This window comes from Leptopilina boulardi, unplaced genomic scaffold (genome assembly GCF_019393585.1).
Source record: "Leptopilina boulardi isolate dan_hultmark-lab unplaced genomic scaffold, ZJU_Lbou_2.1 LbouV2_330, whole genome shotgun sequence".
Taxonomy (NCBI): Eukaryota; Metazoa; Arthropoda; class Insecta; order Hymenoptera; family Figitidae; genus Leptopilina; species Leptopilina boulardi.
Genome location: NW_026137897.1, coordinates 1,062,725 through 1,087,969, shown reverse-complemented (window position 1 = coordinate 1,087,969; position 25,245 = coordinate 1,062,725). Strand labels below are relative to the sequence as shown.

At 24.1% G+C, this 25,245-nt stretch overlaps 1 protein-coding gene across 2 annotated transcripts in view; it reads left to right on the top strand.

Moving 5' to 3' along the window:
• The window catches only part of LOC127285205 (homeobox protein GBX-1), a 37,136-nt gene extending 15,143 nt beyond the window's left edge, over positions 1–21,993 (top strand). Inside the window, exons 1-3 of one of the 2 annotated variants that reach the window (XM_051311082.1) lie at positions 14,370–14,942; positions 20,381–20,714; positions 21,293–21,990. In XM_051311082.1, the coding sequence (XP_051167039.1) occupies positions 14,873–14,942; positions 20,381–20,714; positions 21,293–21,554 (666 nt within the window). In that variant the 5' untranslated portion in view covers positions 14,370–14,872 and the 3' untranslated portion in view covers positions 21,555–21,990. Of the gene's footprint in view, positions 1–14,369; positions 14,943–20,380; positions 20,715–21,292 lie in introns of those variants that run through there. The other variant, XM_051311083.1, reaches the window with a different exon arrangement.
• The last annotated feature ends 3,252 nt before the right edge of the window (positions 21,994–25,245 follow it).

The window sequence follows — 25,245 nt, the reverse complement described above, 5'->3', positions numbered from 1 at the left end:
CGAAACTTTATTAATTTGCCCGAAATTTCGTTTGAATTTTTATGTACACGAATTATTATTTTGATAGAATTCTGAAAAAATTCATTTTTCATTTGACCGAAATTAGAAACAACCGAACTTACATAACCAACAAAAGAAAAATTAGGCGGGAATTTTTAAATTTGATCAATTAGAAATTATATATATATAGAGAGAGAAAATTTATGATTGGTCGAATTTTAAAATTAGCGCCAAAATCTTTTTTTGTTCATAATGTTTGTTTTGGTAATTTGTAATTTCGGTCAAATGAAAATTTCGTCTTTTTAGAGAATTACAATAACAATTCGGGCAAATAAAAATTCGGACAAATCAAGATTCGGTAAATTATATGATATACATAGTATATAAAATAATATGTAAATAAATAATTATAAATTATTATACAAAAAAAAATTAAAACTCGTTTAAAAATAGATTAGTTTATATAAAGAAAAATAAAAGGAAATATCAATAATACATACATCAATATATATACACGATATAATGGTTCAATTAGAGCAAGAAATGGAAAAGATAATAGAGCTTGAAACACATATCAAGGGTCATAAAGGAACGTGTATATTTCCTTTTCACCAACCCCTCTTATTTAATACGTCACACCGAAATTGCGACGTCGCACACTGATATATATCAACAGGGACACACTTTGAAGCGAAAACTTCCCGCGAGGGTGACGGAAGAACCACATACACTGAAGGAAGAGGGGGGAGGGGAAAGGTGGTTTATGTATTTTCATCTCACTCTCTCTTTGTATATATCTATATATGCATTTTATAAGCATTACGCTATAACATAAACGAGCCAATCAGCACACGCTTTGTGCCAGCAATCATCTCTTGATTACGCGGCAGTTAGAATCAAAACAAAAAAATATATATATATATACACCACAGGATAATCGACAGACTATTTTATCTTTATAAAATATTTCGATATTTATCTAGAAAATTTCTTATATTTCTATATAACATTCAATATTCATTTTATTCGACGAATTTTTATTTTGACAGAAATTTTATCTGTTCGAACTTTTATTTGACCGAAGTTTAATTTGACCGAAATTTCGTTTCACCCATCTTTTATTTGTCCGAATTTTTATTTAACCAAATTTTTGTATGACCGAACATTTATTTGGTCGAAATATAATTTGAACTAATTTTCATTTGTCCAAACTTTTATTTGACCGAACTTTCATTTAACCAAAGTTTAATTTGACCAAAATTTCGGTTACACTCATCTTTTATTTGTCCGAATTTTTATTTAACCAAATTTTTATTCCACCGAACATTTATTTGGCCGAAATATAATTTGAGCTAATTTTGATTTGTCCGAACTTTTATTTGACCGAAGTTTAATTTGTCCGAAATTTCGACCCATTGATCTTTTATTTGTCCGGATTTTTATATAACCAAATTTTTGTACGACCGAACATTTATTTGGCCGAAATATAACTGGAACTAATTTTTATTTATCAGAACATTCATTTGACCAAAGTATTATTTGTCCGAAATTTCGCCACATCAATCTTTTATTTGTCCGAATTTTTATTTAACCAAATTTTTGTTCCACCGAACATTTATTTAGCCGAAATATAATTTGAGCTAATTTTGATTTGTCCGAACTTTCATTTGACCAAAGTTTAATTTGTCCGAAATTTCGTCCCATCCATCTTTATTTGTCCAAATTTTTATATAACCAAATTTTTGTACGACCGAACATTTATTTAGCCGAAATATAATTTGAGCTAATTTTCATTTGTCCGAACTTTCATTTGACCGAATTTTTATTTGTCCCAATTATCATTTCACAAAAATTTTAATTTATCTAAACTTTTATTTGGCGGAATTTTCGTTTTTACTATAAAACTTTAAATTATCTTAATTTTTATTTGTTTGAACATTTTTTAGGCAGAAATCGCGTTATAAACCGAAATTTTTATTTTCTATTTATTATTTGTATGGCTGATAGTAAAAATGGTTTAAAATAACATTGGGAGCAAAAGTGGGATAAGTGACTTGGGAGCAAAAACGGGTTAAAATGATTCGTGTAATTTATTGATAAATTTATTATATTATCGATTAAAAAATATTAATTATAATAAAATATGCATTTTTTCATATTGTTAATATTTTTTAATCGTTAATATAATGAATTTATCAATAAATTACACGAATCATTTTAACCCGTTTTTGCTCCCAATGTTATTTTAAACCATTTTTACTATCAGCCCCTCATTTATCCCAACTTTCATTTAACAAAAATTGCATTTTTCCTAAATTTTGTTTAACCGAACTTTTATTTGTCCGATATTTCTTTTCATCAAACTTTTATTCGTCCCAACTTTCAGTTATCTTCAAAATTATTTATTTAAACTAAATCCGAATTTTATTATCTATTTATCCGAATTTTTATTTTTACGAAAATTTTTATTTATCTCAAGTTTTATTTGTCAGAACTTTTATTTGTTCGAAATTTTATTTGACGGAACTTTTCTTAATCCCGCAACTTTCATTTAACCGAAACTGAATGTGGCAAAAATTTTATTTAACCATTTTTTTATTTGCCCGAATTTTTTTTCATCAGATTTTCTTTCAACCGAACTTTTATTTGTCCCAATTTTTCATTTGACCGAATTTGCATTTATCCGAATTTTAATTTAACCGAACTTTTATTTGTCCGAATTTTTTATGTGACCGAAATTGCATTTATCCTAAGTTTAATTTAACCGAACTTTTATTTGTATGAATTTTTCATTTGACCAAATTTGCATTTATCCGAAAATTTAACCGAACTTTTATTTGTCCGTATTTTTCATTTGACCGAAATTGCATTTGTCCGAAGTTTAATTTAAACGAACTTTTATTTGTCCGTATTTTTCATTTGTCCGAACTTTCATTTGACCGAATTTTTATTTGTCCCAATTATCATTTCACAAAAATTTTAATTTATCTAAACTTTTATTTGGCGGAATTTTCGTTTTTACTATAAAACTTTAAATTATCTTAATTTTTATTTGTTTGAACATTTTTTAGGCAGAAATCGCGTTATAAACCGAAATTTTTATTTTCTATTTATTATTTGTATGGCTGATAGTAAAAATGGTTTAAAATAACATTGGGAGCAAAAGTGGGATAAGTGACTTGGGAGCAAAAACGGGTTAAAATGATTCGTGTAATTTATTGATAAATTTATTATATTATCGATTAAAAAATATTAATTATAATAAAATATGCATTTTTTCATATTGTTAATATTTTTTAATCGTTAATATAATGAATTTATCAATAAATTACACGAATCATTTTAACCCGTTTTTGCTCCCAATGTTATTTTAAACCATTTTTACTATCAGCCCCTCATTTATCCCAACTTTCATTTAACAAAAATTGCATTTTTCCTAAATTTTGTTTAACCGAACTTTTATTTGTCCGATATTTCTTTTCATCAAACTTTTATTCGTCCCAACTTTCAGTTATCTTCAAAATTATTTATTTAAACTAAATCCGAATTTTATTATCTATTTATCCGAATTTTTATTTTTACGAAAATTTTTATTTATCTCAAGTTTTATTTGTCAGAACTTTTATTTGTTCGAAATTTTATTTGACGGAACTTTTCTTAATCCCGCAACTTTCATTTAACCGAAACTGAATGTGGCAAAAATTTTATTTAACCATTTTTTTATTTGCCCGAATTTTTTTTCATCAGATTTTCTTTCAACCGAACTTTTATTTGTCCCAATTTTTCATTTGACCGAATTTGCATTTATCCGAATTTTAATTTAACCGAACTTTTATTTGTCCGAATTTTTTATGTGACCGAAATTGCATTTATCCTAAGTTTAATTTAACCGAACTTTTATTTGTATGAATTTTTCATTTGACCAAATTTGCATTTATCCGAAAATTTAACCGAACTTTTATTTGTCCGTATTTTTCATTTGACCGAAATTGCATTTGTCCGAAGTTTAATTTAAACGAACTTTTATTTGTCCGTATTTTTCATTTGACCGAAATTGCATTCGTCCGAAATTTCGTTTCACTGAAATTTTATTGTCCGAATTTTTAATTCGACGAAAATTAATAGCAAAAAGGTTAATAATATTTAACTATTTTTCAAATTAGGTTAAAATTTTCTCATGTAGGAACAAAAATTTGTTTGTATACCTATTTCATTGGAGAATGATGAATGTCGTTTCGCGTTATGAAAAGAAAAAAAAATAGCGATACGCAAAAAAAAAAAAGTAAATTTACGTCTAATTGGACCGCAATGAAGATATTCGATACATATATATTTATATATATTTGAAAATGAAAATCGTGTGCACCTAGATTTGCATAAATGCGCTTCTGCGCATATATTGTAGCTGATATCGTGTATACATAAAGTAAAAGGGAAGCGGAAGATGTGAATATAAATATGCATGATTCACATATACAACCGTTCATTTCCTCGCACTCCCACGCCCTGTTAGTCTATTCAAAAAAAGAAAAAAAAGGAAAAAAAAAATTCTCAACGTGTCTTTTGTATACACATCTGTATATTATCGCGTATATATGTGAAAACATCATCTCAATTTGCATATATATGCATCATATAAAAAGAGAGCACCAAATTAATCCACTAAATGTAGGTACAAACTAATGATACATTCATCATATATATATATATATATATATATATATGGATATATTCGAAAATTCTCAAAAAAAAATCATCTCTTTAATTTCATACTATACTATTTGCGATTTTTTTTGAAAATTCAAATAAAAAATTCATTTATTCTCAAATTGAGAGGAAAATGTTTTATTGGAAAAATATTCTTTGTTTGAGAGGATTTCTGTCATCATATTTTTCCCTTCATACGATATTTACTTTTTGAGAATAATATTCTTCTTTTAAGATTGCTATTTTTCTCATTTCCATCTTCTTAAAATGAGAGGAACGTAGTATTAGCTAAAGAGTAATATTCTTATATTTTCTATCCTTTTAAAATAAGAAGTAAATTATAGTATTAGCTTTTTTCTATCCTCTTAAAATAAGAGGAAAATAGTATTAGCTTTTTTCTACCCTCTTAAAATAAGAGGAAAATAGTATTAGTTTTTTTTCTATCCTCTTAAAATAATAGGAAAATAGTATTAGCTAAATAGTAGACTTTTCTCTTTCTCTTAGAATAATAGAAAAATAATATTACCTAAAAAATTGTATTTGCTATCCTCTTAAAATAAGAGGAAAAAGGTATTAGCAAAATAGTAGTCTTCTCTATCCTCTTGAAATAAAAGGAGTATTAGCTTTTTCTACCCTCTTAAAATAAGAGGAAAATAGTATTAGCTTTTTTTCTATCCTCTTAAAATAATAGGAAAATAGTATTAGCTAAATAGTAGACTTTTCTATTCTCTTAGGATAATAGAAAAATAGTATAACTTAAAAAATTGTATTTGCTATCCTCTTAAAATAAGAGGAAAATAGTATTACCTAAAGAGTAATCATTTTTATTCTCTTAAAATATGAAAAAAATAGTATTTACCTAAAGAGTATTCTTATCTATATCCTCTTAAAATAAGAGGAAAATAGTATTAACTAAAGAGTAGTATTTTCAATCCTCTAAAAATAAGAGGAAATTAGTATTACGTAAAGAATAATCTTTTTTATCATCTTAAATTAAGAAAAAAACAGTAGATTTAGCTAAAGAGTAGTGTCTTTTCTATCCTCTCAAAATGAGAGAAAAATCAAAACATTAGCTAAAATATAATATACTTTTGTTTCAAGTATAAAATTCTATAAGAATTTTATAAGAAGAATTTTCCTCTCAACCGAAGAATATTTTTTCCCAGTATATCAAAATAAAAATTAACTTTTATTCTCATTTTGAAAGGAATAGCAAAGAATTCCAATTTCCTCTTCGATTAAGAGTTTCTATATACTTTGATATTAATTTAAAAAAAAAATTTGCATTGTGAAATTTTTTAACTTTTGTGTTATAAAAGAAAAAATATTATATAATGAAAATATTTCTAAAGTGGAAAAATATAAAATGGAATTCGTGATTATGCATATAAAAAGGTCAATCATAATTTTTTTTAGACATATTTTTTTTTCTCTTTAAATAATAATAATAAATCGAGGCGATATATAATTGCTACGTGATAAGGTATATACTATATATAACTTGAAAAAATTCTCTCTGTACTCGACATTTTCGTATACGCGTTTCGGAATTCGTTAGCGATTTTTTTTTGTATCGTATAACTTATACAAAATATTAATTCAAGGACCAGCAAAGCGGCTGTGCCATCTTGAGAGTAATAAATATTTATAAATCACAGACTTTTTTTTATATAACCATTATCATTGAAATCGGCTATTCTACTACATTATAAATATAAATTTTATTGAAAAAAAAAATTAATTTAAAACTATAAAAATAATTTTGAATTATTATTATAATTAAATTCAATTAAATTATAATAATAATTATATTTATTTATATATTTATATTATTTTTTATATTATACATTGTATATTTATATTATTACTAGGGGAACTACGCCAATTCTTATTATTTTTCACTTTAAAGTTTAATTTTTTAAAGGCTTGCAAGTATTAAAATTATTAAAATTTTATCTAAATTTTGAGGTTATGTTCGTTTTTTTAATTACGGGGAATTTGAAGTTATGTTTGTCGGACATAGCCGCAAACCTAACGGTCACTTAACCTATGTCCTTAAATTTTGAGGTTATGTTTGAACTGAGGCCTTAAATCTTCGAAATCTATGCCCTAGAATTTTGAGGTTATGTTTGATCTATGACCTTCAGCCCTGGAGACCTAGGACCTTGAATTTTGAGGTTATGTTCGTTTTAATCTATGTTTTTGACATACAACCTTGATTTTAAAGGTTATGTTCCTTTTAACCTACATTTGTAACATATGACCTAGATTTTTTAGGTTATGTTCGTTTTAACCTATATATGTTTTTGACATGCGGTTAGTACATTCCTGGAGACAGCGGCGAAATCTTTTTATAATATTTAGAGATATATATTTATTTTAATAATTATAATACACATATATTTAACTCAAATATATTTTATTTGATTTAAATAAATCATTTCTCTGGGTGAAGTAACTATTTATTTGATAATAGTCAAGTAAGCGATTATTTGAATCAGGTAAATTTTTTTTCAATATTAAAATTATATATATATACACTCAGAGAAATGGTATATTTGTCTCCGAGCCTACTAACTCATTTATTTGTTGCAAATATATTTCATTTCATTGAAATAAAAAATTTATTTGAGCCAATGAAAAATTTATTTCTGACAAATAAAATTTTTATTTACGCCAAATAAATAAGTTAGTAGGCTATGAGACAAATATACGTTTATTTAATTCAAATATATTTTATTTGGTTCAAATAAATCATTTCTCTGGGTGTATATATATATATATATAATAGCGAAGAAATTAAATAATTTGGGGTATGAAAATAATTTATTTTTTTCGTGATTGTTTGGTTCTCTCGATCGGTTTTCCGCCCACTAAGCAGACGAAAATGCAACCAAGACCATTGTACTTCTTCTCAGCGGAGAGACACTCTCGAAGAATGATGGTTATGGGAAAAGAGTGCTTGAACACGGACGTTGGTCAGGCTCCAGGGGTTCCAATTACGCCACCAACGAACGCTGAAAGTCAGCCCTATTTGACTGCTTTCATACGTATAACTGTGTGCCTCTTCAAAAAAAAAAAAAAAAAAATTCTGCGGCAGGCACTCTTTATATAGAACTTATATATTATTTTAAGATCATCTCTTTCTTTTTTATCCAAACTTCACGATAAAATTAATTATTTACTTTTCTATTTTAGTAGAAAATTCCATTTTAGTCAGACATAAAGTTAATTTTCGGTTTCTTAATTATCGTATTTCTGTCTTGAATTAGTAAAGTCCCTTTTAAGGCCACACATAAAATTAATTCGTATTTGTTTAAAAATTTCTGTCTTCGAGTAGAAATTATCAACTTAGGTCAGACATAAACTATTATTGTTTTCTTACATTATATAATTTAGATTTCTAGTAGAAAATACCGTTTTCAGTCAGACGTAAATTTTATTCTCGGTTTTGTGTCATATTTTTGTCTTCAAGTAGTAAATTTTATTTCAGTCAGACGTAAAATTAATTCAGGTTTTAAAAAATTTTTTTTTTTAGGTTTTAGTTTCACTGAACTTTTATTTGTCCGAATTTTTGACCGAAATTCCATTTGTTCGAAAATTAGTTTCACCGAACTTTTATTTGTCCGAAATTTTTACCCAAATTCCATTCGTCCGAAATTTAGTTTCACTGAACTTTTATTTGTCCGAAATTTCGTTTAACCAAACTTTTATTTGTCCGAATTTTTGACCGAAATTCCATTTGTTCGAAAATTAGTTTCACCGAACTTTTATTTGTTCGAAATTCCTTTCGTTCGAAATTTTGTTTCACCGAACTTTTATTTGTCCGAATTTTTTACCAAAATTCCATTCGTCCAAAATTTAGTTTCACCGAATTTTTATTTGTCCGAATTTTTATTTAACCAAAATTGTATATGTCCGAAATTTCGTTTCACCAAACTTTTATTTGTCTGAATTTTTGACCTAAATTCCATTTGTTCGAAATTTTGTTTCACCGAACTTTTATTTGTCCGAATTTTTGACCGAAATTGCATTCGTCGGAAATTTTGTTTTTAAAAGTAAAAGTAAAAGTAAAAAAAAAATAATAAATAATAGATTTAAAAAATTCAGTTGTTAATACGTAAATTAGTGTTAAATTGAAAGAATATAATAAGTGAAATGGAAAAAAAAGATAACAAACAAGTTGAATAGGGGATCAGAGATTTATTGAAAATTACTATATTCAAAGAATCGACAATTGGTGATAACCATCTTTTAGGGGAGCGTAGCTTTTTATATTGAGTTACAGTACAATCTCCACATTATGCACGCACGTAAATTGACATTGATATTCGTCTAATTTTTTTATTTACCCCATATATATTATATTTAAAATCGAAGCTCATTGACTCGAAAATATAATTATTCGAAATTATTTTTCTTTATTTACAAAAACAATAATCGATTTAATTTTTTTTTTTTCAAATTAATTATTAAACATTTTTTACTACAACTTTAGACAAAAAAAAAAGTTCCGGCGGAATTCCGACGGAATTTGGACTCTAAAAATTTTGAAAAATTTAATCAGAATTCCGTCAGAATTCCGTCGGCATCCCATCGGAAATTCTTTGGAACTCAGATAGAATTCCGACGGAATTACGTTGGAAGTTCCGGCGGAATTGTGAGAGAACCTCCAGGGGGCACTTTCCGGGGAATCTTTCCAAGTGGGTTGGTTGGGGTTACCATTTTTAGTTAGTAAACTATACTGCTGCTAATTTATTAGTTGTTACTATTTTTATTGATTAGCATAACTATTTTATTAGTTGGCCTTACTAATTAGTTTGTTAGAATAACTATTTAATTAGTTACCTTACTACTCTCTAAATCTGAATTAGTAAAAATATTTACTAATTGAAATTAGTGACTCACTTTTTGCTTTAGAATTAGTTAAATTTTACTAATTGTTAGTAAAAGTTACTAATAATTAGTAAAATTTTACTAATTCAAAAGCAAAAAGTGAGTCACTAATTTCAATTAGTAAACATTTTTATTAATTCAGATTTAGAGATTAACGAAATGGTTAGGCTAACTAACTAAATAGTAACAGTAACTAATATAAATTAGCAAAAATACTCTTACTAACGAAATGATAATTGCAATCAATCATTTCACGCAGTGTATAGTTATTTTTAACTAAAAATTTCTAAAAATAAAATATTATTCAATCAAATAGAAATAATTATTTTGTAATAAATAAACATTTATTTGAATCAAATAAATATTTATATGGCCACAGAAAAAAAGGGAATTTTCCGTTGCAATGATATTTGATATAAAAAGAGATATATATATATATTTTTTTTTTCGAGATTGTAAAACATAATAGAAACGCAAACCTCGGTTTTTCAATTCCATTCAACATTTATATCTATATTTGGTATTTCCCTGTGTGTGAATTTATTCAGCAGTTATATTCACGCGCACGAGTGCTCGTCAATGGATCTTCCATTTCCGCGATTGTTAACGATTTTGAAATAAAAAAGAAAAACCCTTCGCTCCGCAATTTGATTCAACATTCAACTCTGTTCTAAATCGTTCTACCGTAATCCACTCTTTGCGTCTTTTATCCGTATATTTACCAATTTGCCGCATATATTCTATTGGATATTTCGAGTCTTTATATATATAATATGTATGAATAAATGTTTGTAATCAGAAAATTTTATATCAAAAGTTTCAAAATTCACTATACAATGAAAAAAAAGGTTTGGGTTTGCAACAAAATCGTTTAATTATATAGGCAATTTTGGTTTCTGAAAAAAAAATTTTGATTGGCTGAAACAAAGACGTAGAGTTATTTCAACCGCAAACATTTGGTTAAGCCAATAAAATTATTTGGTTGAACATTTTTAAATTCCAATCAAAATTTTTGTTACGACAACCAAATAATTTAATTCGCTCTCAGCTCGTATTTTAAGAGAAAAATTAGTTTAAATCTCTTACAAAGATGAGTAGTTCAGTGGTTAGAGCTTCCGACTCGCAGTTTAAAAACAGAGGTTCGATCCCAGGCGGAGATGAGATTTTTCAAAGTCCACAAATATTTCAATTGGATAAATATAAATTAAAAGTGAAATTGATAATAAATAATTAATAAAATAAATAAAGAAAAATAATATAAATAATAATAATAATAATAATAATAAATAAGTAATAAATAAATAAAAAGTAATTTATATAGAAATTTGTGGTTATTTATAATAACTTTTAATCACTTATGGAATTTTTGTGGTCATTCAAAAAAATTTAATGTTATTTAGGGAAATTTATGGTTATTTTTAGAAAGTTAAAGTTACTTAGGAAAATTTGTAGTCATTTATGAAAATTTAATGTAATTTTGTAGAAATTTATGGTTATTTCTAGTAATTTTTAATCACTCATGGAAATTTATGGATATTTATAGTAATTTATATGGATTTTTACAGTTACTTACGGAAATTTTAGGCCATTTTAGAAAGATTGAAAGTTATTTATGGAAATTTATAGTCATTTATGGAAATTTATAGTCATTTATGGAAATTTCTAATACCTTCCGGAAATTTGTGGTCATTCAGAAAAATTTAATGTTATTTAGGGAAATTTATGGTTATTTTTAGAAAATCACAGTTACTCATGAAAATTTGTACTCATTTATGAAAATTTAATGTAATTTTGTAGAAATTTATGGTTATTTCTAGTAATTTTTAATCACTTATGGAAATTTATGGATATTTATAGTAATTTATATATGGATTTTTACAGTTACTTACGGAAATTTTAGTCCATTTTAGAAAGATTGAAAGTTATTTATGGAAATTTATAGTCATTTATGGAAATTTCTAATCCCTTCTGGAAATTTGTAGTCATTTATGAAAATTTAAAGTTATTCAGGGAAATTTATGGATATTCATAGACATTTATAGAAAATTCCCAATTACAAACGGAAATTTGTGGTCATTTAAGAAATATTTTTAAGTTATTTAGGGAAATTTATGGTCATTTATAGAAATTTATAGAAATTTACAGTTACTTATGGAAATTAGTGGTAATCTATATGAAAACTTATGGTTATTTATGAAAATTGTATGGTCAGTTTTTAAAATTTTTTCTGCCATAAACGAATAGAAAGAACGATTTTTGACTTTATATAAAAATATAACAGGCAGTTATTTCTGTTATCAATAGAACGGATTAAATATATATATATATATATATATTGTACCAGAATGGATTTTTTATACAAGCAAGAGAAAGAAGCCTCCCTGAGATAATTGGCTCTCGATCGCTCCCTGCAAATTCAAGTGCACTTTGATTCAAAATATCGTTTGCTTTTTATACACTAGTGCAAGCGAGATAATATTTTTCATTTACTGACAATTCTACAATATGTATATAATATATCACTTCTAATTTCTTTTATATAACAATTTTTAGAAAGAAAAAAATTCTTTTTTTAAAAGAATTTTTAATTAATATAATTTTTAGGTAATTTGTATTTGGTGAAATATTTTCAAAACGCCGAATTATTATTTGTCACTTTTTTAGGGGTAGAAGTTACTTTTTAGGGTTTTAAGTTCCTTTCTAGGGTTAAAAGTTATTCTTTTAGGGTTTTGAGTTACTTTTTAGGGGTAGAAGTTACTTTTTTAGGACTACAAGATACTTTTTAGGGTTTTAAGTTACTTATTAAAGTTAGAAGTTACTATTTTAGGGTTTCAAGGTACTTTTTAGGGTTTCAAGTTACTTTTTTAGGGTTAAAGTTACTTTTTAGGGTTACAAGTTACTATTTGAGGGTTTTAAGTTACTTTTTAGGATTTAAAAGTTACTATTTTAGGGTTTCAAGATAATTTTTAGGTTTTCAATTTACTTTTATAAGGTTTAAGTAACTTTTTAGGGTTTCAAGATACAATTTTTAGAGTTTTAAGTTACTTTTTTAGGGTTTAAGTTACTTTTTAGGGTTAGAAGTTAAAATTTTAGGGTTTTAAGTTACTTTTTAGGATTTAAAAGTTACTATTTTCGGGTTAGAAAGATAATTTTTAGGTTTTTAATTTACTTTTGTAAGGTTTAAGTTACTTTTTAGGGTTTCAAGATACTTTTTAGGGTTTTAAGTTACTTATTAAAGTTAGAAGTTACTATTTTAGGGTTTCAAGATAATTTTTAGGTTTTTAATTTACTTTTGTAAGGTTTCAAGGTACTTTTTAGGGTTTTAAGTTAGTTATTATATAAGGTTAGAAGTTACTATTTTAGGGTTTCAAGGTATTTAGGGTTTTAAGTTACTTATTGAGGTTAGAAGTTACTATTTTAGGGTTTCAAGGTACTTTTAAGTGTTTTAAGTTTCTTTTTAAGGTTTTAAGATACTTTTTAGGGTTTTAAGTTACTTATTAAAGTTAAAAGTTACTATTTTAGGGTTTCAAGGTACTTTTAAGGGTTTTAAGTTACTTTTTAGGATTTAAAAGTTACTTTTTAGGGTTTTGAGTTACTTTTTAGGGGTAGAACTTAATTTTTTGGGGTTTCAAGATACTTTTTAGGGTTTTGAGTTACTATTTTATGTTTTTAAGTTACTTTTTATGGCTGGAAGTTAGTTTTAAGGGTTTACAAGATATTTTTCAGGGTTTGTAGTTAATTTTTATGGTTCTAAGTTACTTTTTTATGGTTAAAGTTACTTTAAGGGTTTACAAGTTATTTTTTAAGAGTTTTTAGTTAATTTTTAGGGTTTTGAGTTACTTTTAGGGGTTTACAAGTTATTTTTTAGGGTTTCTAGTTAATTTTCAGGGTTTTTAGTTAATTTTTAGGGTTTTAAGTTACTTTTTTAGGGTTTAAGTTAGTTTTTAGAGTTAGAAGTCTCTTTAATGTTCACAAGCAATTTTTTAGGGTTTTCACTTAGTTTTTAGTGTTTTTGACTTATTTTTTAGAATTCTAATAAAAATTCGATATACATGAGAATTCTCTGAAGTGGAAAATTTATTTTAAAAAAGAAATTCCACACAAATGTTAATTCAAAAAATAAAAATTCATCTAAAAAATAATTATATATATATCTAATAAAATTCTTTAAAATTTTAACTATAATAATTTTTGTCAAATAATCATTGCACTCCTAAAAAAATATCTACTTTATATAAAAATTCGTCTAAAATATTAAAATTAGACTATAAATTAAAATTTAGTGTTATAAAAATTTCATATATCGAATGCAAATTCTCAAATTTTTTTTTTATAAATCTATTCAAGAGTATAATAATAATAATTAGCGGGGAAAAAAATGATTAAAAAATCTTGAATCCTCTTATTCTTTAGGAAAAATATTTTCACATTCAATTTATTTCTCCCCTGGGTATATATAATATTATAATGTTTTTGTAATAGCTCATCCAATGATTTTCCTTGGTTCTTATATGTATATCATCGTCACTGATGTATATATATAGTGATCCGAACCCCCTTTAAAGGTTTCTATAAACCCCTCTCCCAAAAAAAAAAAAAACACGCAAAGGGTGGCTCCAGTTTAACCAACATCAAGAATCCACCAATGAAACACACCGCCAACCCCCCAATGAACCAATGGCATTCGACTCACCCCTAATTTCCCTCTTTCTACATCGCTTAAACTTAACCAATGGAAGAGCGACCTCGAAACATGGCGCGCTTCCACCCCCAAAATGGCTGGCGAAATCGCGCGGGCATTAAAATCCGGCAGTTCAAAATAAACGGGCGGATTAATTCGAGGGGCACACATATATAGGAGGGGGGAAAATGTCATCACGACAAAACTATACGGAAAAGTAAGTTATAATAGTGAGAGAGGAAGGGGTAAATTCTGAAACGAGGAGAAAAATTTTCCTTGATTCAGTTTTGGGTCAAAACGAATCTCTCTATGTGTGTGTTATGTTTATTTGAAAGACGTTGTCAGTCTGATATGTTTAACGAGTGAGAGACGTTTCTATTCTTTTTTTTTTTTTTGGAAACGAATTTTTAAAAAAAAAAAATAAAAATGATTGCATTTCTTATTTGTGGTTTAATTGTTATTTAGTGAAATGTGTTTTTTGTGGAATAATATGTGCTAACTAAAAAGAAAAAAAAATAAACAAAATTTATAGTGGGGAAAAAAAAAAAAAAAATTTTTGAAAATTGTAATCAGTGTGTCGTTTTCAAGATGATGCAGGAGCATAAGTCATTTTTAATTCGCGATCTTCTTGGCGATGTTTTGGCTGAACGTGTTCAAGGTAAGTGATTTGAAAAATTTTATTTTCATTTTAGAAATTTATTAGTAATATTTATTAAAACCGAAACACTAAAAGAATACTTTCCGTATTTTATTCTCACTATAAAATCATCGAAAAGAGACATTGTCAAAAAGAATTATTAAAAATTTTAACTAATTTTAATTAATCACTTTTTGTTTTTGAATTAGTATTTTAATAATTCGGTGGTAAAATATATATATTTTTTTTATTAAATTTTACTAATTCAAAGGCAAAAATTGAATCACTAATTCAAATTAGTTAAAATTTGTACTAATTTAGATTTATTATTGGTTCAAATACAGTTTATTTAATTCAAATAAAAATTAATTGCACAGAAAATTAAAAGGCATTAAAATAAGCTGCAACGCTTCTTATTTTAATCCAATTTTGCTTATTTTAATTCATTTTGGTATTAAAATAAGCAAAATTGCATTAAAATAAGAATCGTTGCAGCTTATTTTAATGCCTTTTAATTTTCTGTGTGGTTCAAGTGAATATTTATTTGATAATAGTCAAATAACCGATTATTTGAACCAATTTTTTTCCGGGCATATAATAAAGAATTCTTAAATTAAAAACTATTTTTTTTTTAAATATTTTTAAAATTTTTTTATTTTTAATGTTATGTTATAACTTTAATAATAAAATTTATGGGAAATATTCTGCATTAATATATATATATATATAATAATCAAAAATAGTATATTTTGATATATATATAAAAGTATCGAATAAGAAAAAAATTGATAATTACTTACATTTAATGATATAATTTTTTAAATTGTTTTTCTTTTATTCCGTAACATACACCTGTAATCAAAAAAAAAAAAATTTATTAGTTAATCATAATTATTGATGATAGTTACAAATTCACAGAAAATTATAAGGTATTAAAATAAGCTGCAACGCTCATTATTTTAATCCAATTTTGCTTATTTTAATACCAAAATAGATTAAAATAAGCAAAATTGAATTAAAATAATAAGCGTTGCAGCTTATTTTAATGCCTTTTAATTTTCTGTGTTATGGTAACTACTACTAATTTTTTCTTACAGTAAATAAATTGACAAATGACAAATCTATTCTCTAAATCTGAATTAGTTAAAAATAATTGTCAGTAAATGACTTTTTTCTTTGTCAATTAATAAAAAATAACTAATTTTTAAATGGAAAAATAATTTTTAAAAAAATAGTTAAATTTTACTATATATAATTGAATTAGTTACCAAAAATTTTTGCTTCTGTAATGAGTAAAAAAATAACTAATTATTAGTAAAAATAACAATTATTAGTAAAAAAAAAGTAACTATTAGTCAAAAGTAACTAATTTTTAGTAGGAAAATAACTAAAAAAAATAATTAAATTTGATTAATTGAATTAGTTACCAGAAATTTTTGCTTCTGTAATTAGTAAAAAATAACTAATTATTAGTAAAAATAACAATTATTAGTAAAAAAAAGTAACTATTAGTCAAAAGTAACTAATTTTTAGAAGGAAAATAACTAAAAAAAATAATTAAATTTGATTAATTGAATTAGTTTCCAGAAATTTTTGCTTTAACAATTTAGTAAAAAGTAACTAATTTTCAGTGGAAAAAAATTGCTGGAAATAAAAAATAACAAAAATAACTAAAAAAAAATAATTAAAAAAAATGATTAAATTTGATTACTTTAATTAGTTACCAGAAATTTTTGTTCAACAATTTAGTAAAAAGTAACTAATTTTCAGTGGAAAAAAATTACTAGAAATAAAAAATAACTAAAAATAACTAAAAAAAATGATTAAATTTGATTAATTGAATTAGTTACAAAAAATGTTTACTTCATCGATTAGTAAAAAAATAACTAATTATTGGTAACCTTAAAGTGAAAATTATTTTTCTTTTATAATTACAAAATTAGTAAAAATTATTACCATTTCACTAAGTTTCTACTACTAAATTAGTTATTTTTAACTAATCCAAATTTAAAGAATAGAAATTCGTTACATTGAAAAAAAAATTTTATTTGTTTCAAATAATCGATTACTTAACTATTATCAAATAAATATTTATTTGTAGAACAATTATTATTTGAGTCAATTAAATTTGTTACAAATTTTATTAGTTAAAAATACAGAAATTATTGGTTAAAATACAAATTTATTTAATTAAATTATTTGCAAAAAAAATTATTTAGTTCAAGTGAAATATTTATTTGATAATAGTGAAATAAATTATTTGAATTTTGAATCAAATAAATTTTTTTTCAGTGTTGTAAATTATATTAAAATACTAATTGAATATAAAAATTCCACTAATTAAAACTTGCAGAAAGCATATTTATAGTTGTAATCGATATTAATTACACGGAAAAATAAATCTTTATCTGAAACAGCGATATGTTTCTCTAGAATAGCGAAAACTTTCCCTGTTTTAGTGAAACATATAGCTATTCCAGTGAAACTTATCGCTGTTCCAGGTAAAGATTTTTTGTTTCCATGTAAAATTGTATAAAAAAAAATATTAGTTAAAATATATCGCAGTTATAATGAATAACGCAATTAAAATCAATTATTATAATTACCATAATATGGCATAATAAAATAACTTAATAAAAAAAAATAATTGTTGATGGTATAAAAATGAGTTATACAAAAAAAAAAAAAGACGAGTAAATTAAAATAACTGTTTACAATCAAAATATAATTATAATTAAAAAAATCAATTCTTGGCAGTTGTAAATAATAAAAGCTTAAATGATTTTCCACTTAAAGTGTAAGGGTTGAAAAGGGGGTGGGGGAGGGGTGATAGTCACGTGTCCACGGTAGGATCCTCGTTACTTTTCGAATTATTTCTAGAGGCGATTTTATTCGAGGGTGTATATATATATTTTTTTTTTGTTACCCCCCGGGGGTACAAAACCAACCCCATTGAGAATCACCATCTCCAGATGGTATACGATGTGCGGACAGATTCGTTAGTACTCATTAGTCGCTCAATTTGAATCATGAATTGACACCACCTACTGGGCGACATACACGCATTATTGGCCAATCAAAACTTTATAAAAATCCCTTTCCATTCAAAATCGTTTATCCCCTCCAAAAAAAAAAAATTATTTTCAAATAAACGTACGTGTTAGTTTTCTATTATAATATATACTTTTCTTTGTGATATTTTATTGGATTAACAAAAATCCCTCTTTTCAATACAAAATTTCCCTAGTTTTTATTCGTTTGTCCAAGAAAATTGGCTTTTCGTCCCTTTTTTCATCCAATTACCCACCCCCCCCCCTCCCCACCCTTCAATCATCGACAAATGTTTCATTATCTGAACGAAATTAATTTACGCACTGATACTGTCAATTTACAGGCGGAGGAAAAAAATATACTTGTAATAATTATAATTATTATAAATAATTTTTTAATAAAAATTTTTTAAATAAATAAAATAAAATATAATAAATAATTGTACAAATTATTATAATTTTTTTTTATTTATTGTATTAATTCTTATTATTTATATAAAAAATTATACTAGTTTTCAATTTATTTTTAATATTATTATTATTATTATTACAGTCGAACATGTTTAAGTGGGATTTGTTTTTTCTCTCACTTAGGCAGGTTCGATTCTACTTTTGAGAATCAATAACAAAAAACGCTTAATTAATTATATTCTCAACATAATGAGATAGTATTTTTAATATTTTCATTACAGTTGAACCTGTTTAAGTGGGATTTATATTTTTGTCTCACTTAAACCGATTCGACTGTATTTTCAAAAATCCATAAAAAACGCCTGATTTATTACATTTTCATTATAATAAGAAAAAAAATTTTTTAAATATATTTATTACAGTTGAACCTGTTTATTAATTTTTTTGTCTCACTTAACCAGGTTCGATTGTATTTTAAAGAATTCATAAAAAAACGCTTAATTTATTACATTCTCATCATAATAAAAAAGTATTTTTAAAATATATTTATTATAGTCTGATCTGTTAAAGTGACATTTAGTTTTGTCTCACTCAACCAGGTTTGACTGTATTATTAATAAAAAAAAATATATATATAATAAATAATTGTAGTAATTATTATAATTTTTATTATTTATTGTATTAAATCTTATTATTTATATAAAAAATTACTAGTTTTCAATTTATTTTTAATATTATTATTACTATTACAGTCAAACCTGTTTAAGTGGGATTTGTTTTTTGTATCACTTAAGCAGGTTCGATTCTACTTTTGAGAATCAATAACAAAAAACGCTTAATTAATTATATTCTCAACATAATGAGATAGTATTTTTAATATTTTCATTACAGTTGAACCTGTTTAAGTGGGATTTATATTTTTGTCTCACTTAAACCGATTCGACTGTATTTTCAAAAATCCATAAAAAACGCCTAATTTATTACATTTTCATTATAATAAGAACAAATTTTTTTAAAATATATTTATTACAGTTGAAACATTTAGTTTTTTTTGATATTATTATTACAGTCAAACCTGTTTAAATGGGATTTGTTTTTTGACTCACTTATGTAGGATCGACTGTACGTTTAAAAATTAATTTTAAAAAACGCTTAATCATATTATTAATCTAATGAAATAGTATTTTTAATATTTTTATTACAGTCGAACTTTTGTAAGTGGGATTTGTTTTTTTTTTTTTTTTGTCTCACTTAAATAGATTCTACTGTATTTTATTAAGAATTTCTATAAAATTATAATACACTCTCATAATAATGAGAAGGTATAATTTTTAAATATATTTATTACAGTCAAACCTGATTATTTATTTTTTTGTCTCACTTTATCAGATTTGTCTGTATTTTTAACAATTCATTAAAAAACGCGTAATTTATTACATTCTCATCTTAATGAAAAAGTATTTTATAATACATTTATTACTGTCGGATTTGTTTAAGTGAGATTTAGTTTTGTCTCACTTAACCAGGTTCAACTGTATTTTAAAGAATTTCTATAAAAATATAATACACTCTCTTCATAGAAAGTAGTTTTTAAATATATTTATTACAGTCAAACCTGTGTAAGTAGGATTTTTGTTTTTTTTTTGTCTCACTTAAACAGGTTCGACTGTATTTTTAAGAATTTCTATAAAATTATAATACACTTCAATTATAAGAAAGTTTTTTTATAATTTATTTAGTACAGTCGAACCTGTTTAACTGGGATTTGTTTTTTGTCTCACTTAACCAGGTTCGACTGTATTTTAAAGAATTTCTATAAAATTATAATACACTTCCATTATAAGAAAGTATGTTATAATTTATTTAGTACAGTCTAACCTGTTTAACTGGGATTTTTTTGTCTCACTTAACCAGGTTCGACTGTATTATTAATAAACAATAACCAAAAAAAAAAAACGCATAATCGTACAAAATACAATAATGACAATATTATTTTAGATGACTCTGAGGATGATTCAGCGTTACATTCCGATTCAGAGGACACTATTGATCCTGGAAGTAGTCCATGTACGCGTCTTGAGAGTCCAACGCCTATTTTATCATCGTCACCAATTTCAGCGAATTCGGGAAAAAATTGCATTACACCTGTTGGTGGTGGTTCAAGTGGTCGTAAACCAAGAAGAAGACGCACTGCATTCACTCACGCTCAACTCGCTTATTTGGAGAGAAAATTTCGATGTCAAAAATATTTAAGCGTCGCTGATCGTAGTGATGTTGCTGATGCATTATCATTATCCGAAACACAAGTGAAAACTTGGTATCAAAATCGAAGGTAAATCGAATGTTCCAAAAGCAAAAAAATTTTTAGGTTATGTTTATGATCGTTTTAAGATATATCATAAACATAACCTATAATTTTTTTTTTTTGCTTTTTATTTTTTTAAAGCGCTTCAAAAATATTTGTGAAAAACACAAGTTAATATAATTATAAATTATAATATTATAATATAATAATATTATTAATATTATTAATAATATTTATAATAATAAAATATTAATTTTATAATATATTACAAATTATAATTACAGAAACGAATTATTTATTATTAAAATAATTATTTTTTATTAAATTATTTATTTGAATAATTTTTTATTAATTATTATTATATTAACGTAATATTATATTTATATTATATATTTATTTATAATATTATATATTATATTATGATTATATTAATAATATTATATTAATGTAATATTATTATATTTATTTTTATATAAATATATATAATTTTTTATTAAATTATTTATTAAAATAATTAAATATAAAAATAATTTTTAATAAATAATTTTTGATTTTAAAAAAAAAAGGGAATTATTTATAAATTGGAATAAAAAATTTTTTTTAAGGACAAAATGGAAGAGACAAAATCAATTACGAATGGAGCAACTTCGTCATCAAGCGACGGTGGAAAAAGAACTTTTGGTTCGCGGTGTTGGTCTTCATCATGGCAGTATAGACGCATATTGCCCACCATATTCTCAGGCATCGACACATCCTCCACCCCCGCCTCCACCTCCAGTTCCAACAACTGCATCGACGGCAGCATTTTTATCAACAGCTGCTGCTCTTTTTAGAAATGTTACGTATGTCCATGGTTGTCCACTTTAACCCGCCCACAATTCATTATTCGAAAACAATCATTATTCATTCTAAAAAAAAAAAAAAAAATAATAATTTCCAAATCTAGTCATTTTTATCCCCCCGAAAAAAATACGTATAGAAATAAAATTGTTTTTCATCTATAATTAAATAAAAAAAAAAAACAAAAAAAAATTATAAAAAAAATTGCAATCAATGAAATTATTATTCAAAATTTTTTTCCAAATAATGTAAAATTATATTTGGTATAAATTTCGCACCAAATCGATTTTATATAACAAAAAAATCATTTGGATTTAAAATTATAAATATTAATTTTCTTTTGTTATTTTGATTTTTAGCGCTTATTAAATATTTTTTTTATTTAATACAGTGAAAAAGAAAATTATTTTAAATATATAATTATATTTAATTAATATTAATTATTATCAAATAATTATTTACTTGAAACAAATAATTTTAAATAATATATTTGACTGAAATAATTTATTTAACGAATTTATTTAATTGACGAATTTATTTGATAAAAAAAACAATTTATATTTGAAATATTATAATTTTTTTTTTAGTGTTCATAAGTATGTAAATATAATATTAAATAATAATTTAATTATGACAAAAAGTGACAAATTTAGTTTGTTAAGTCACAAATTTTTCGAAATTTATATATAACCAAAAATGTAAATATGTAATTATTGCGAGTTCGTTGTCGCAGAATTATTATTATTATTATTATTATAATTGTTGTACTGCATGCTGTCAATCACATATAAAAAATATCGAAAATCATAATATACAAAAAATTCTATTAATTACTTAATAATCCTCTAATTTACGAAAAAAAAATTTTTGATTTGAAAATTCATAAAAAAATTGATTTATTAATTAAATTTAAAATTTAATTGAATAATTAAATGATAAAATTACATAAATCGTTCAAATTATTCAAATTTTATAATAAATGAATTCATTTAAATTAAATTTTATTATAATTAGATTTATTAATTTTCATATGTAAAATAACAATCTGTCGAAAAAAAAAATGGAAAATACTTTTAATGTTAAATGAAATCGAAAAAAAACGATTTTTCTTATCGTCAATAGAAATAAAATATAGCAAAAATTATAACGTAATTAGATGATTATATTGTAATTAGATATATATATAAATTTGTTATTTTTATTTATCATAAATGTTGTGTTATTTTGAATTTTGTTATTTATACAATTAATATTGTTTATTTCATTTTCGATATATATTTTGTAAAATTAAATTATTTTTTCAATTATAATAATTATTATAATTATTTCAATTACAAAATAAATTATTTCTTCTAAAAAAAACAATATTAAAATCTCTAAACAAATTTTTTTTCTATTTGTGCTTTTGATATCATAGAATCAAAATTTAATGATTGCATGTTTAAATAATATGTCATTTATGTAGATAAATAAATAATTGGTGATAAAAAAAAATTTATTATTCTTAATAAAACCTTGAATCACTTATATTTTCGAGAGCCGAATATTAATTAATTAATTAATTTACAATATTTAAAAATTAATTTTTAATATTACAGTAATAATTAAAAATTAATATAATAAAAATTTGAAAATTAATTGAAAATAATTTTAATTTAATTTATTTTAATGTAACATTTTTTTCAAAGTATTTTTTATAAATTTTCAATTTTATATCCTTCTATATAGGCTTTTTGCTACTGAAACAACTTGAGAAATGTTACAATATATTTGAAACACGTGGCACAAGAAGCGTGCCGGCACTTATAATTGAAAATTAATTGGTTGAATTTGATACAAGTCAAAAGTCAATTATCGATTGATACATTTATTTCTATACGAATTTAATTATCCGGATTAAAAATATATATATATATATATATATATATATATAATCGCTCTTTTATGAATAAAGCAAACTTTAGCCTTTTTTTATTTTCAATTGACTTCTCACAATATTTGATAAAAAGAAACTTTCATAATAAAAATTTCAGTTTTTCTTTCCTTTCATTTTTTTTTTTTTTAATTAAAATAATTAAATATTTTAAATTTATTGTATAGTAAATCAGAAATTGAAAATAATAATCCGAAATTAATTATAATAATTATAATAATAATAATACCTAATAATAATTATTTTTATTATTATTACTATTACACAATTAATTAATTATTATTATTTCTAAATTTGTTTAAATATAATAAAATTCATTATTTTTCAAATAATAAAATAATTAATAAATAATAATAATTTTCCAAAATAATTCATTATTTTGGGAAAATTAAAAAATTGAAATTTATGTTTGGAATTTTTTTTTTTTTTGTCAAAAAATTAATATGTGGAAAAAAAAAGTTTAGTCGTTTTATATTCGAACGTTTTTCTTTCCTTTTTTTGGTGAAGAGGATAAGAACAAACGTTAGGATACCAAAGGACATAAAGAAGCTGCGGGAGTCAAGTGCTCATGTATACTTGGCCACGTGTGTATTGTGAATATATATATATTCATCATCATAGATTTATACGTGCGTAAAATCTATTTGGCACTTGGGCACGCGCATCTTATTCGCTCTTCACTTTTTTTTCTTTTTTTTTTGCATAATGGTATATACATATGCACATAAATTCACAAAAATACAAAAAAAAAAAAAATTTTCGTTTTTTAAATAATTAAACCAAAAAACTAATTCCTTTTTTGAGTCAAGGAAATTTTTTTATAAATTAAGAAAAAATGTTCGTATTTTTTTACGAATCAATAAAAAAAATGTTCGTGTCAAGAGACTTTTTTTTTGAATCGAGAAAAAAATTTTTTTTTTAAATGAGAATTTATTTTTTTCAACTATAATTTATAATTTTTACTATTTACCCTTTTAATTAATTTGATATTAATATTTAAATAATATCGCGAGTCTATCAATCAAAAAAAAAAAAAATTCCATAATTTCTTCGAAAAAATGAAAATTTCGATAATATCGCGTTGATCTTTTATAAAGATCACATTTGAAAGAGAGAAAAAGAATTTTCGCGTTATAAATGCGATATTACACAAAGATAAATGTACAAACACGAAATACATGTTTTTAAAAAAAAAAAAATAGATTATTCGCAGAACGCATTCAGAGCATCAACTCTGCGATGAAAAGGCGTTCCATTGCTGAATATATTCCAATTAAAAAAACGGAGCTTCGTTACACTCGCCCCCCCCTCTTTTTTTTATCCCCTTCCGGGATTTTTCTTCTTCTTCTTCTTTTTTTCTCATCCCCCACTTTTCATAACGTGCGCCAACCCCCTTTTTTTACTTCATGGCTCTTTACTTTTTTTTACCCTCTTTTTACATTCGTCTGGATATTTCTCTTTTTCTTTTCTTTTTTTTGCGGTTTCTCCAGCAATTACTCCAGCACTTTTCTAAGGAATTAGAAACGCCCATCATTTTTCATTCTATACGATGAGGTGCGTGAATACCTCGTCATTTTGTTTTCAATTCTATAAAGACGATTCAAAAAATTAATTTTTCGATTTTTTTTTTTTTGTAAAAATTAAATTAAAAAATTCGATCCCCAACTCTTTTTTTCTATATTAAAATTGTTTTTGAATTTCAATTTAATTTTCCATGAATTGTCCATTTTCGAGACAAATTAAGTAGATTTTATTTTAATATAAATTGAATTTTTTGCAAAATTT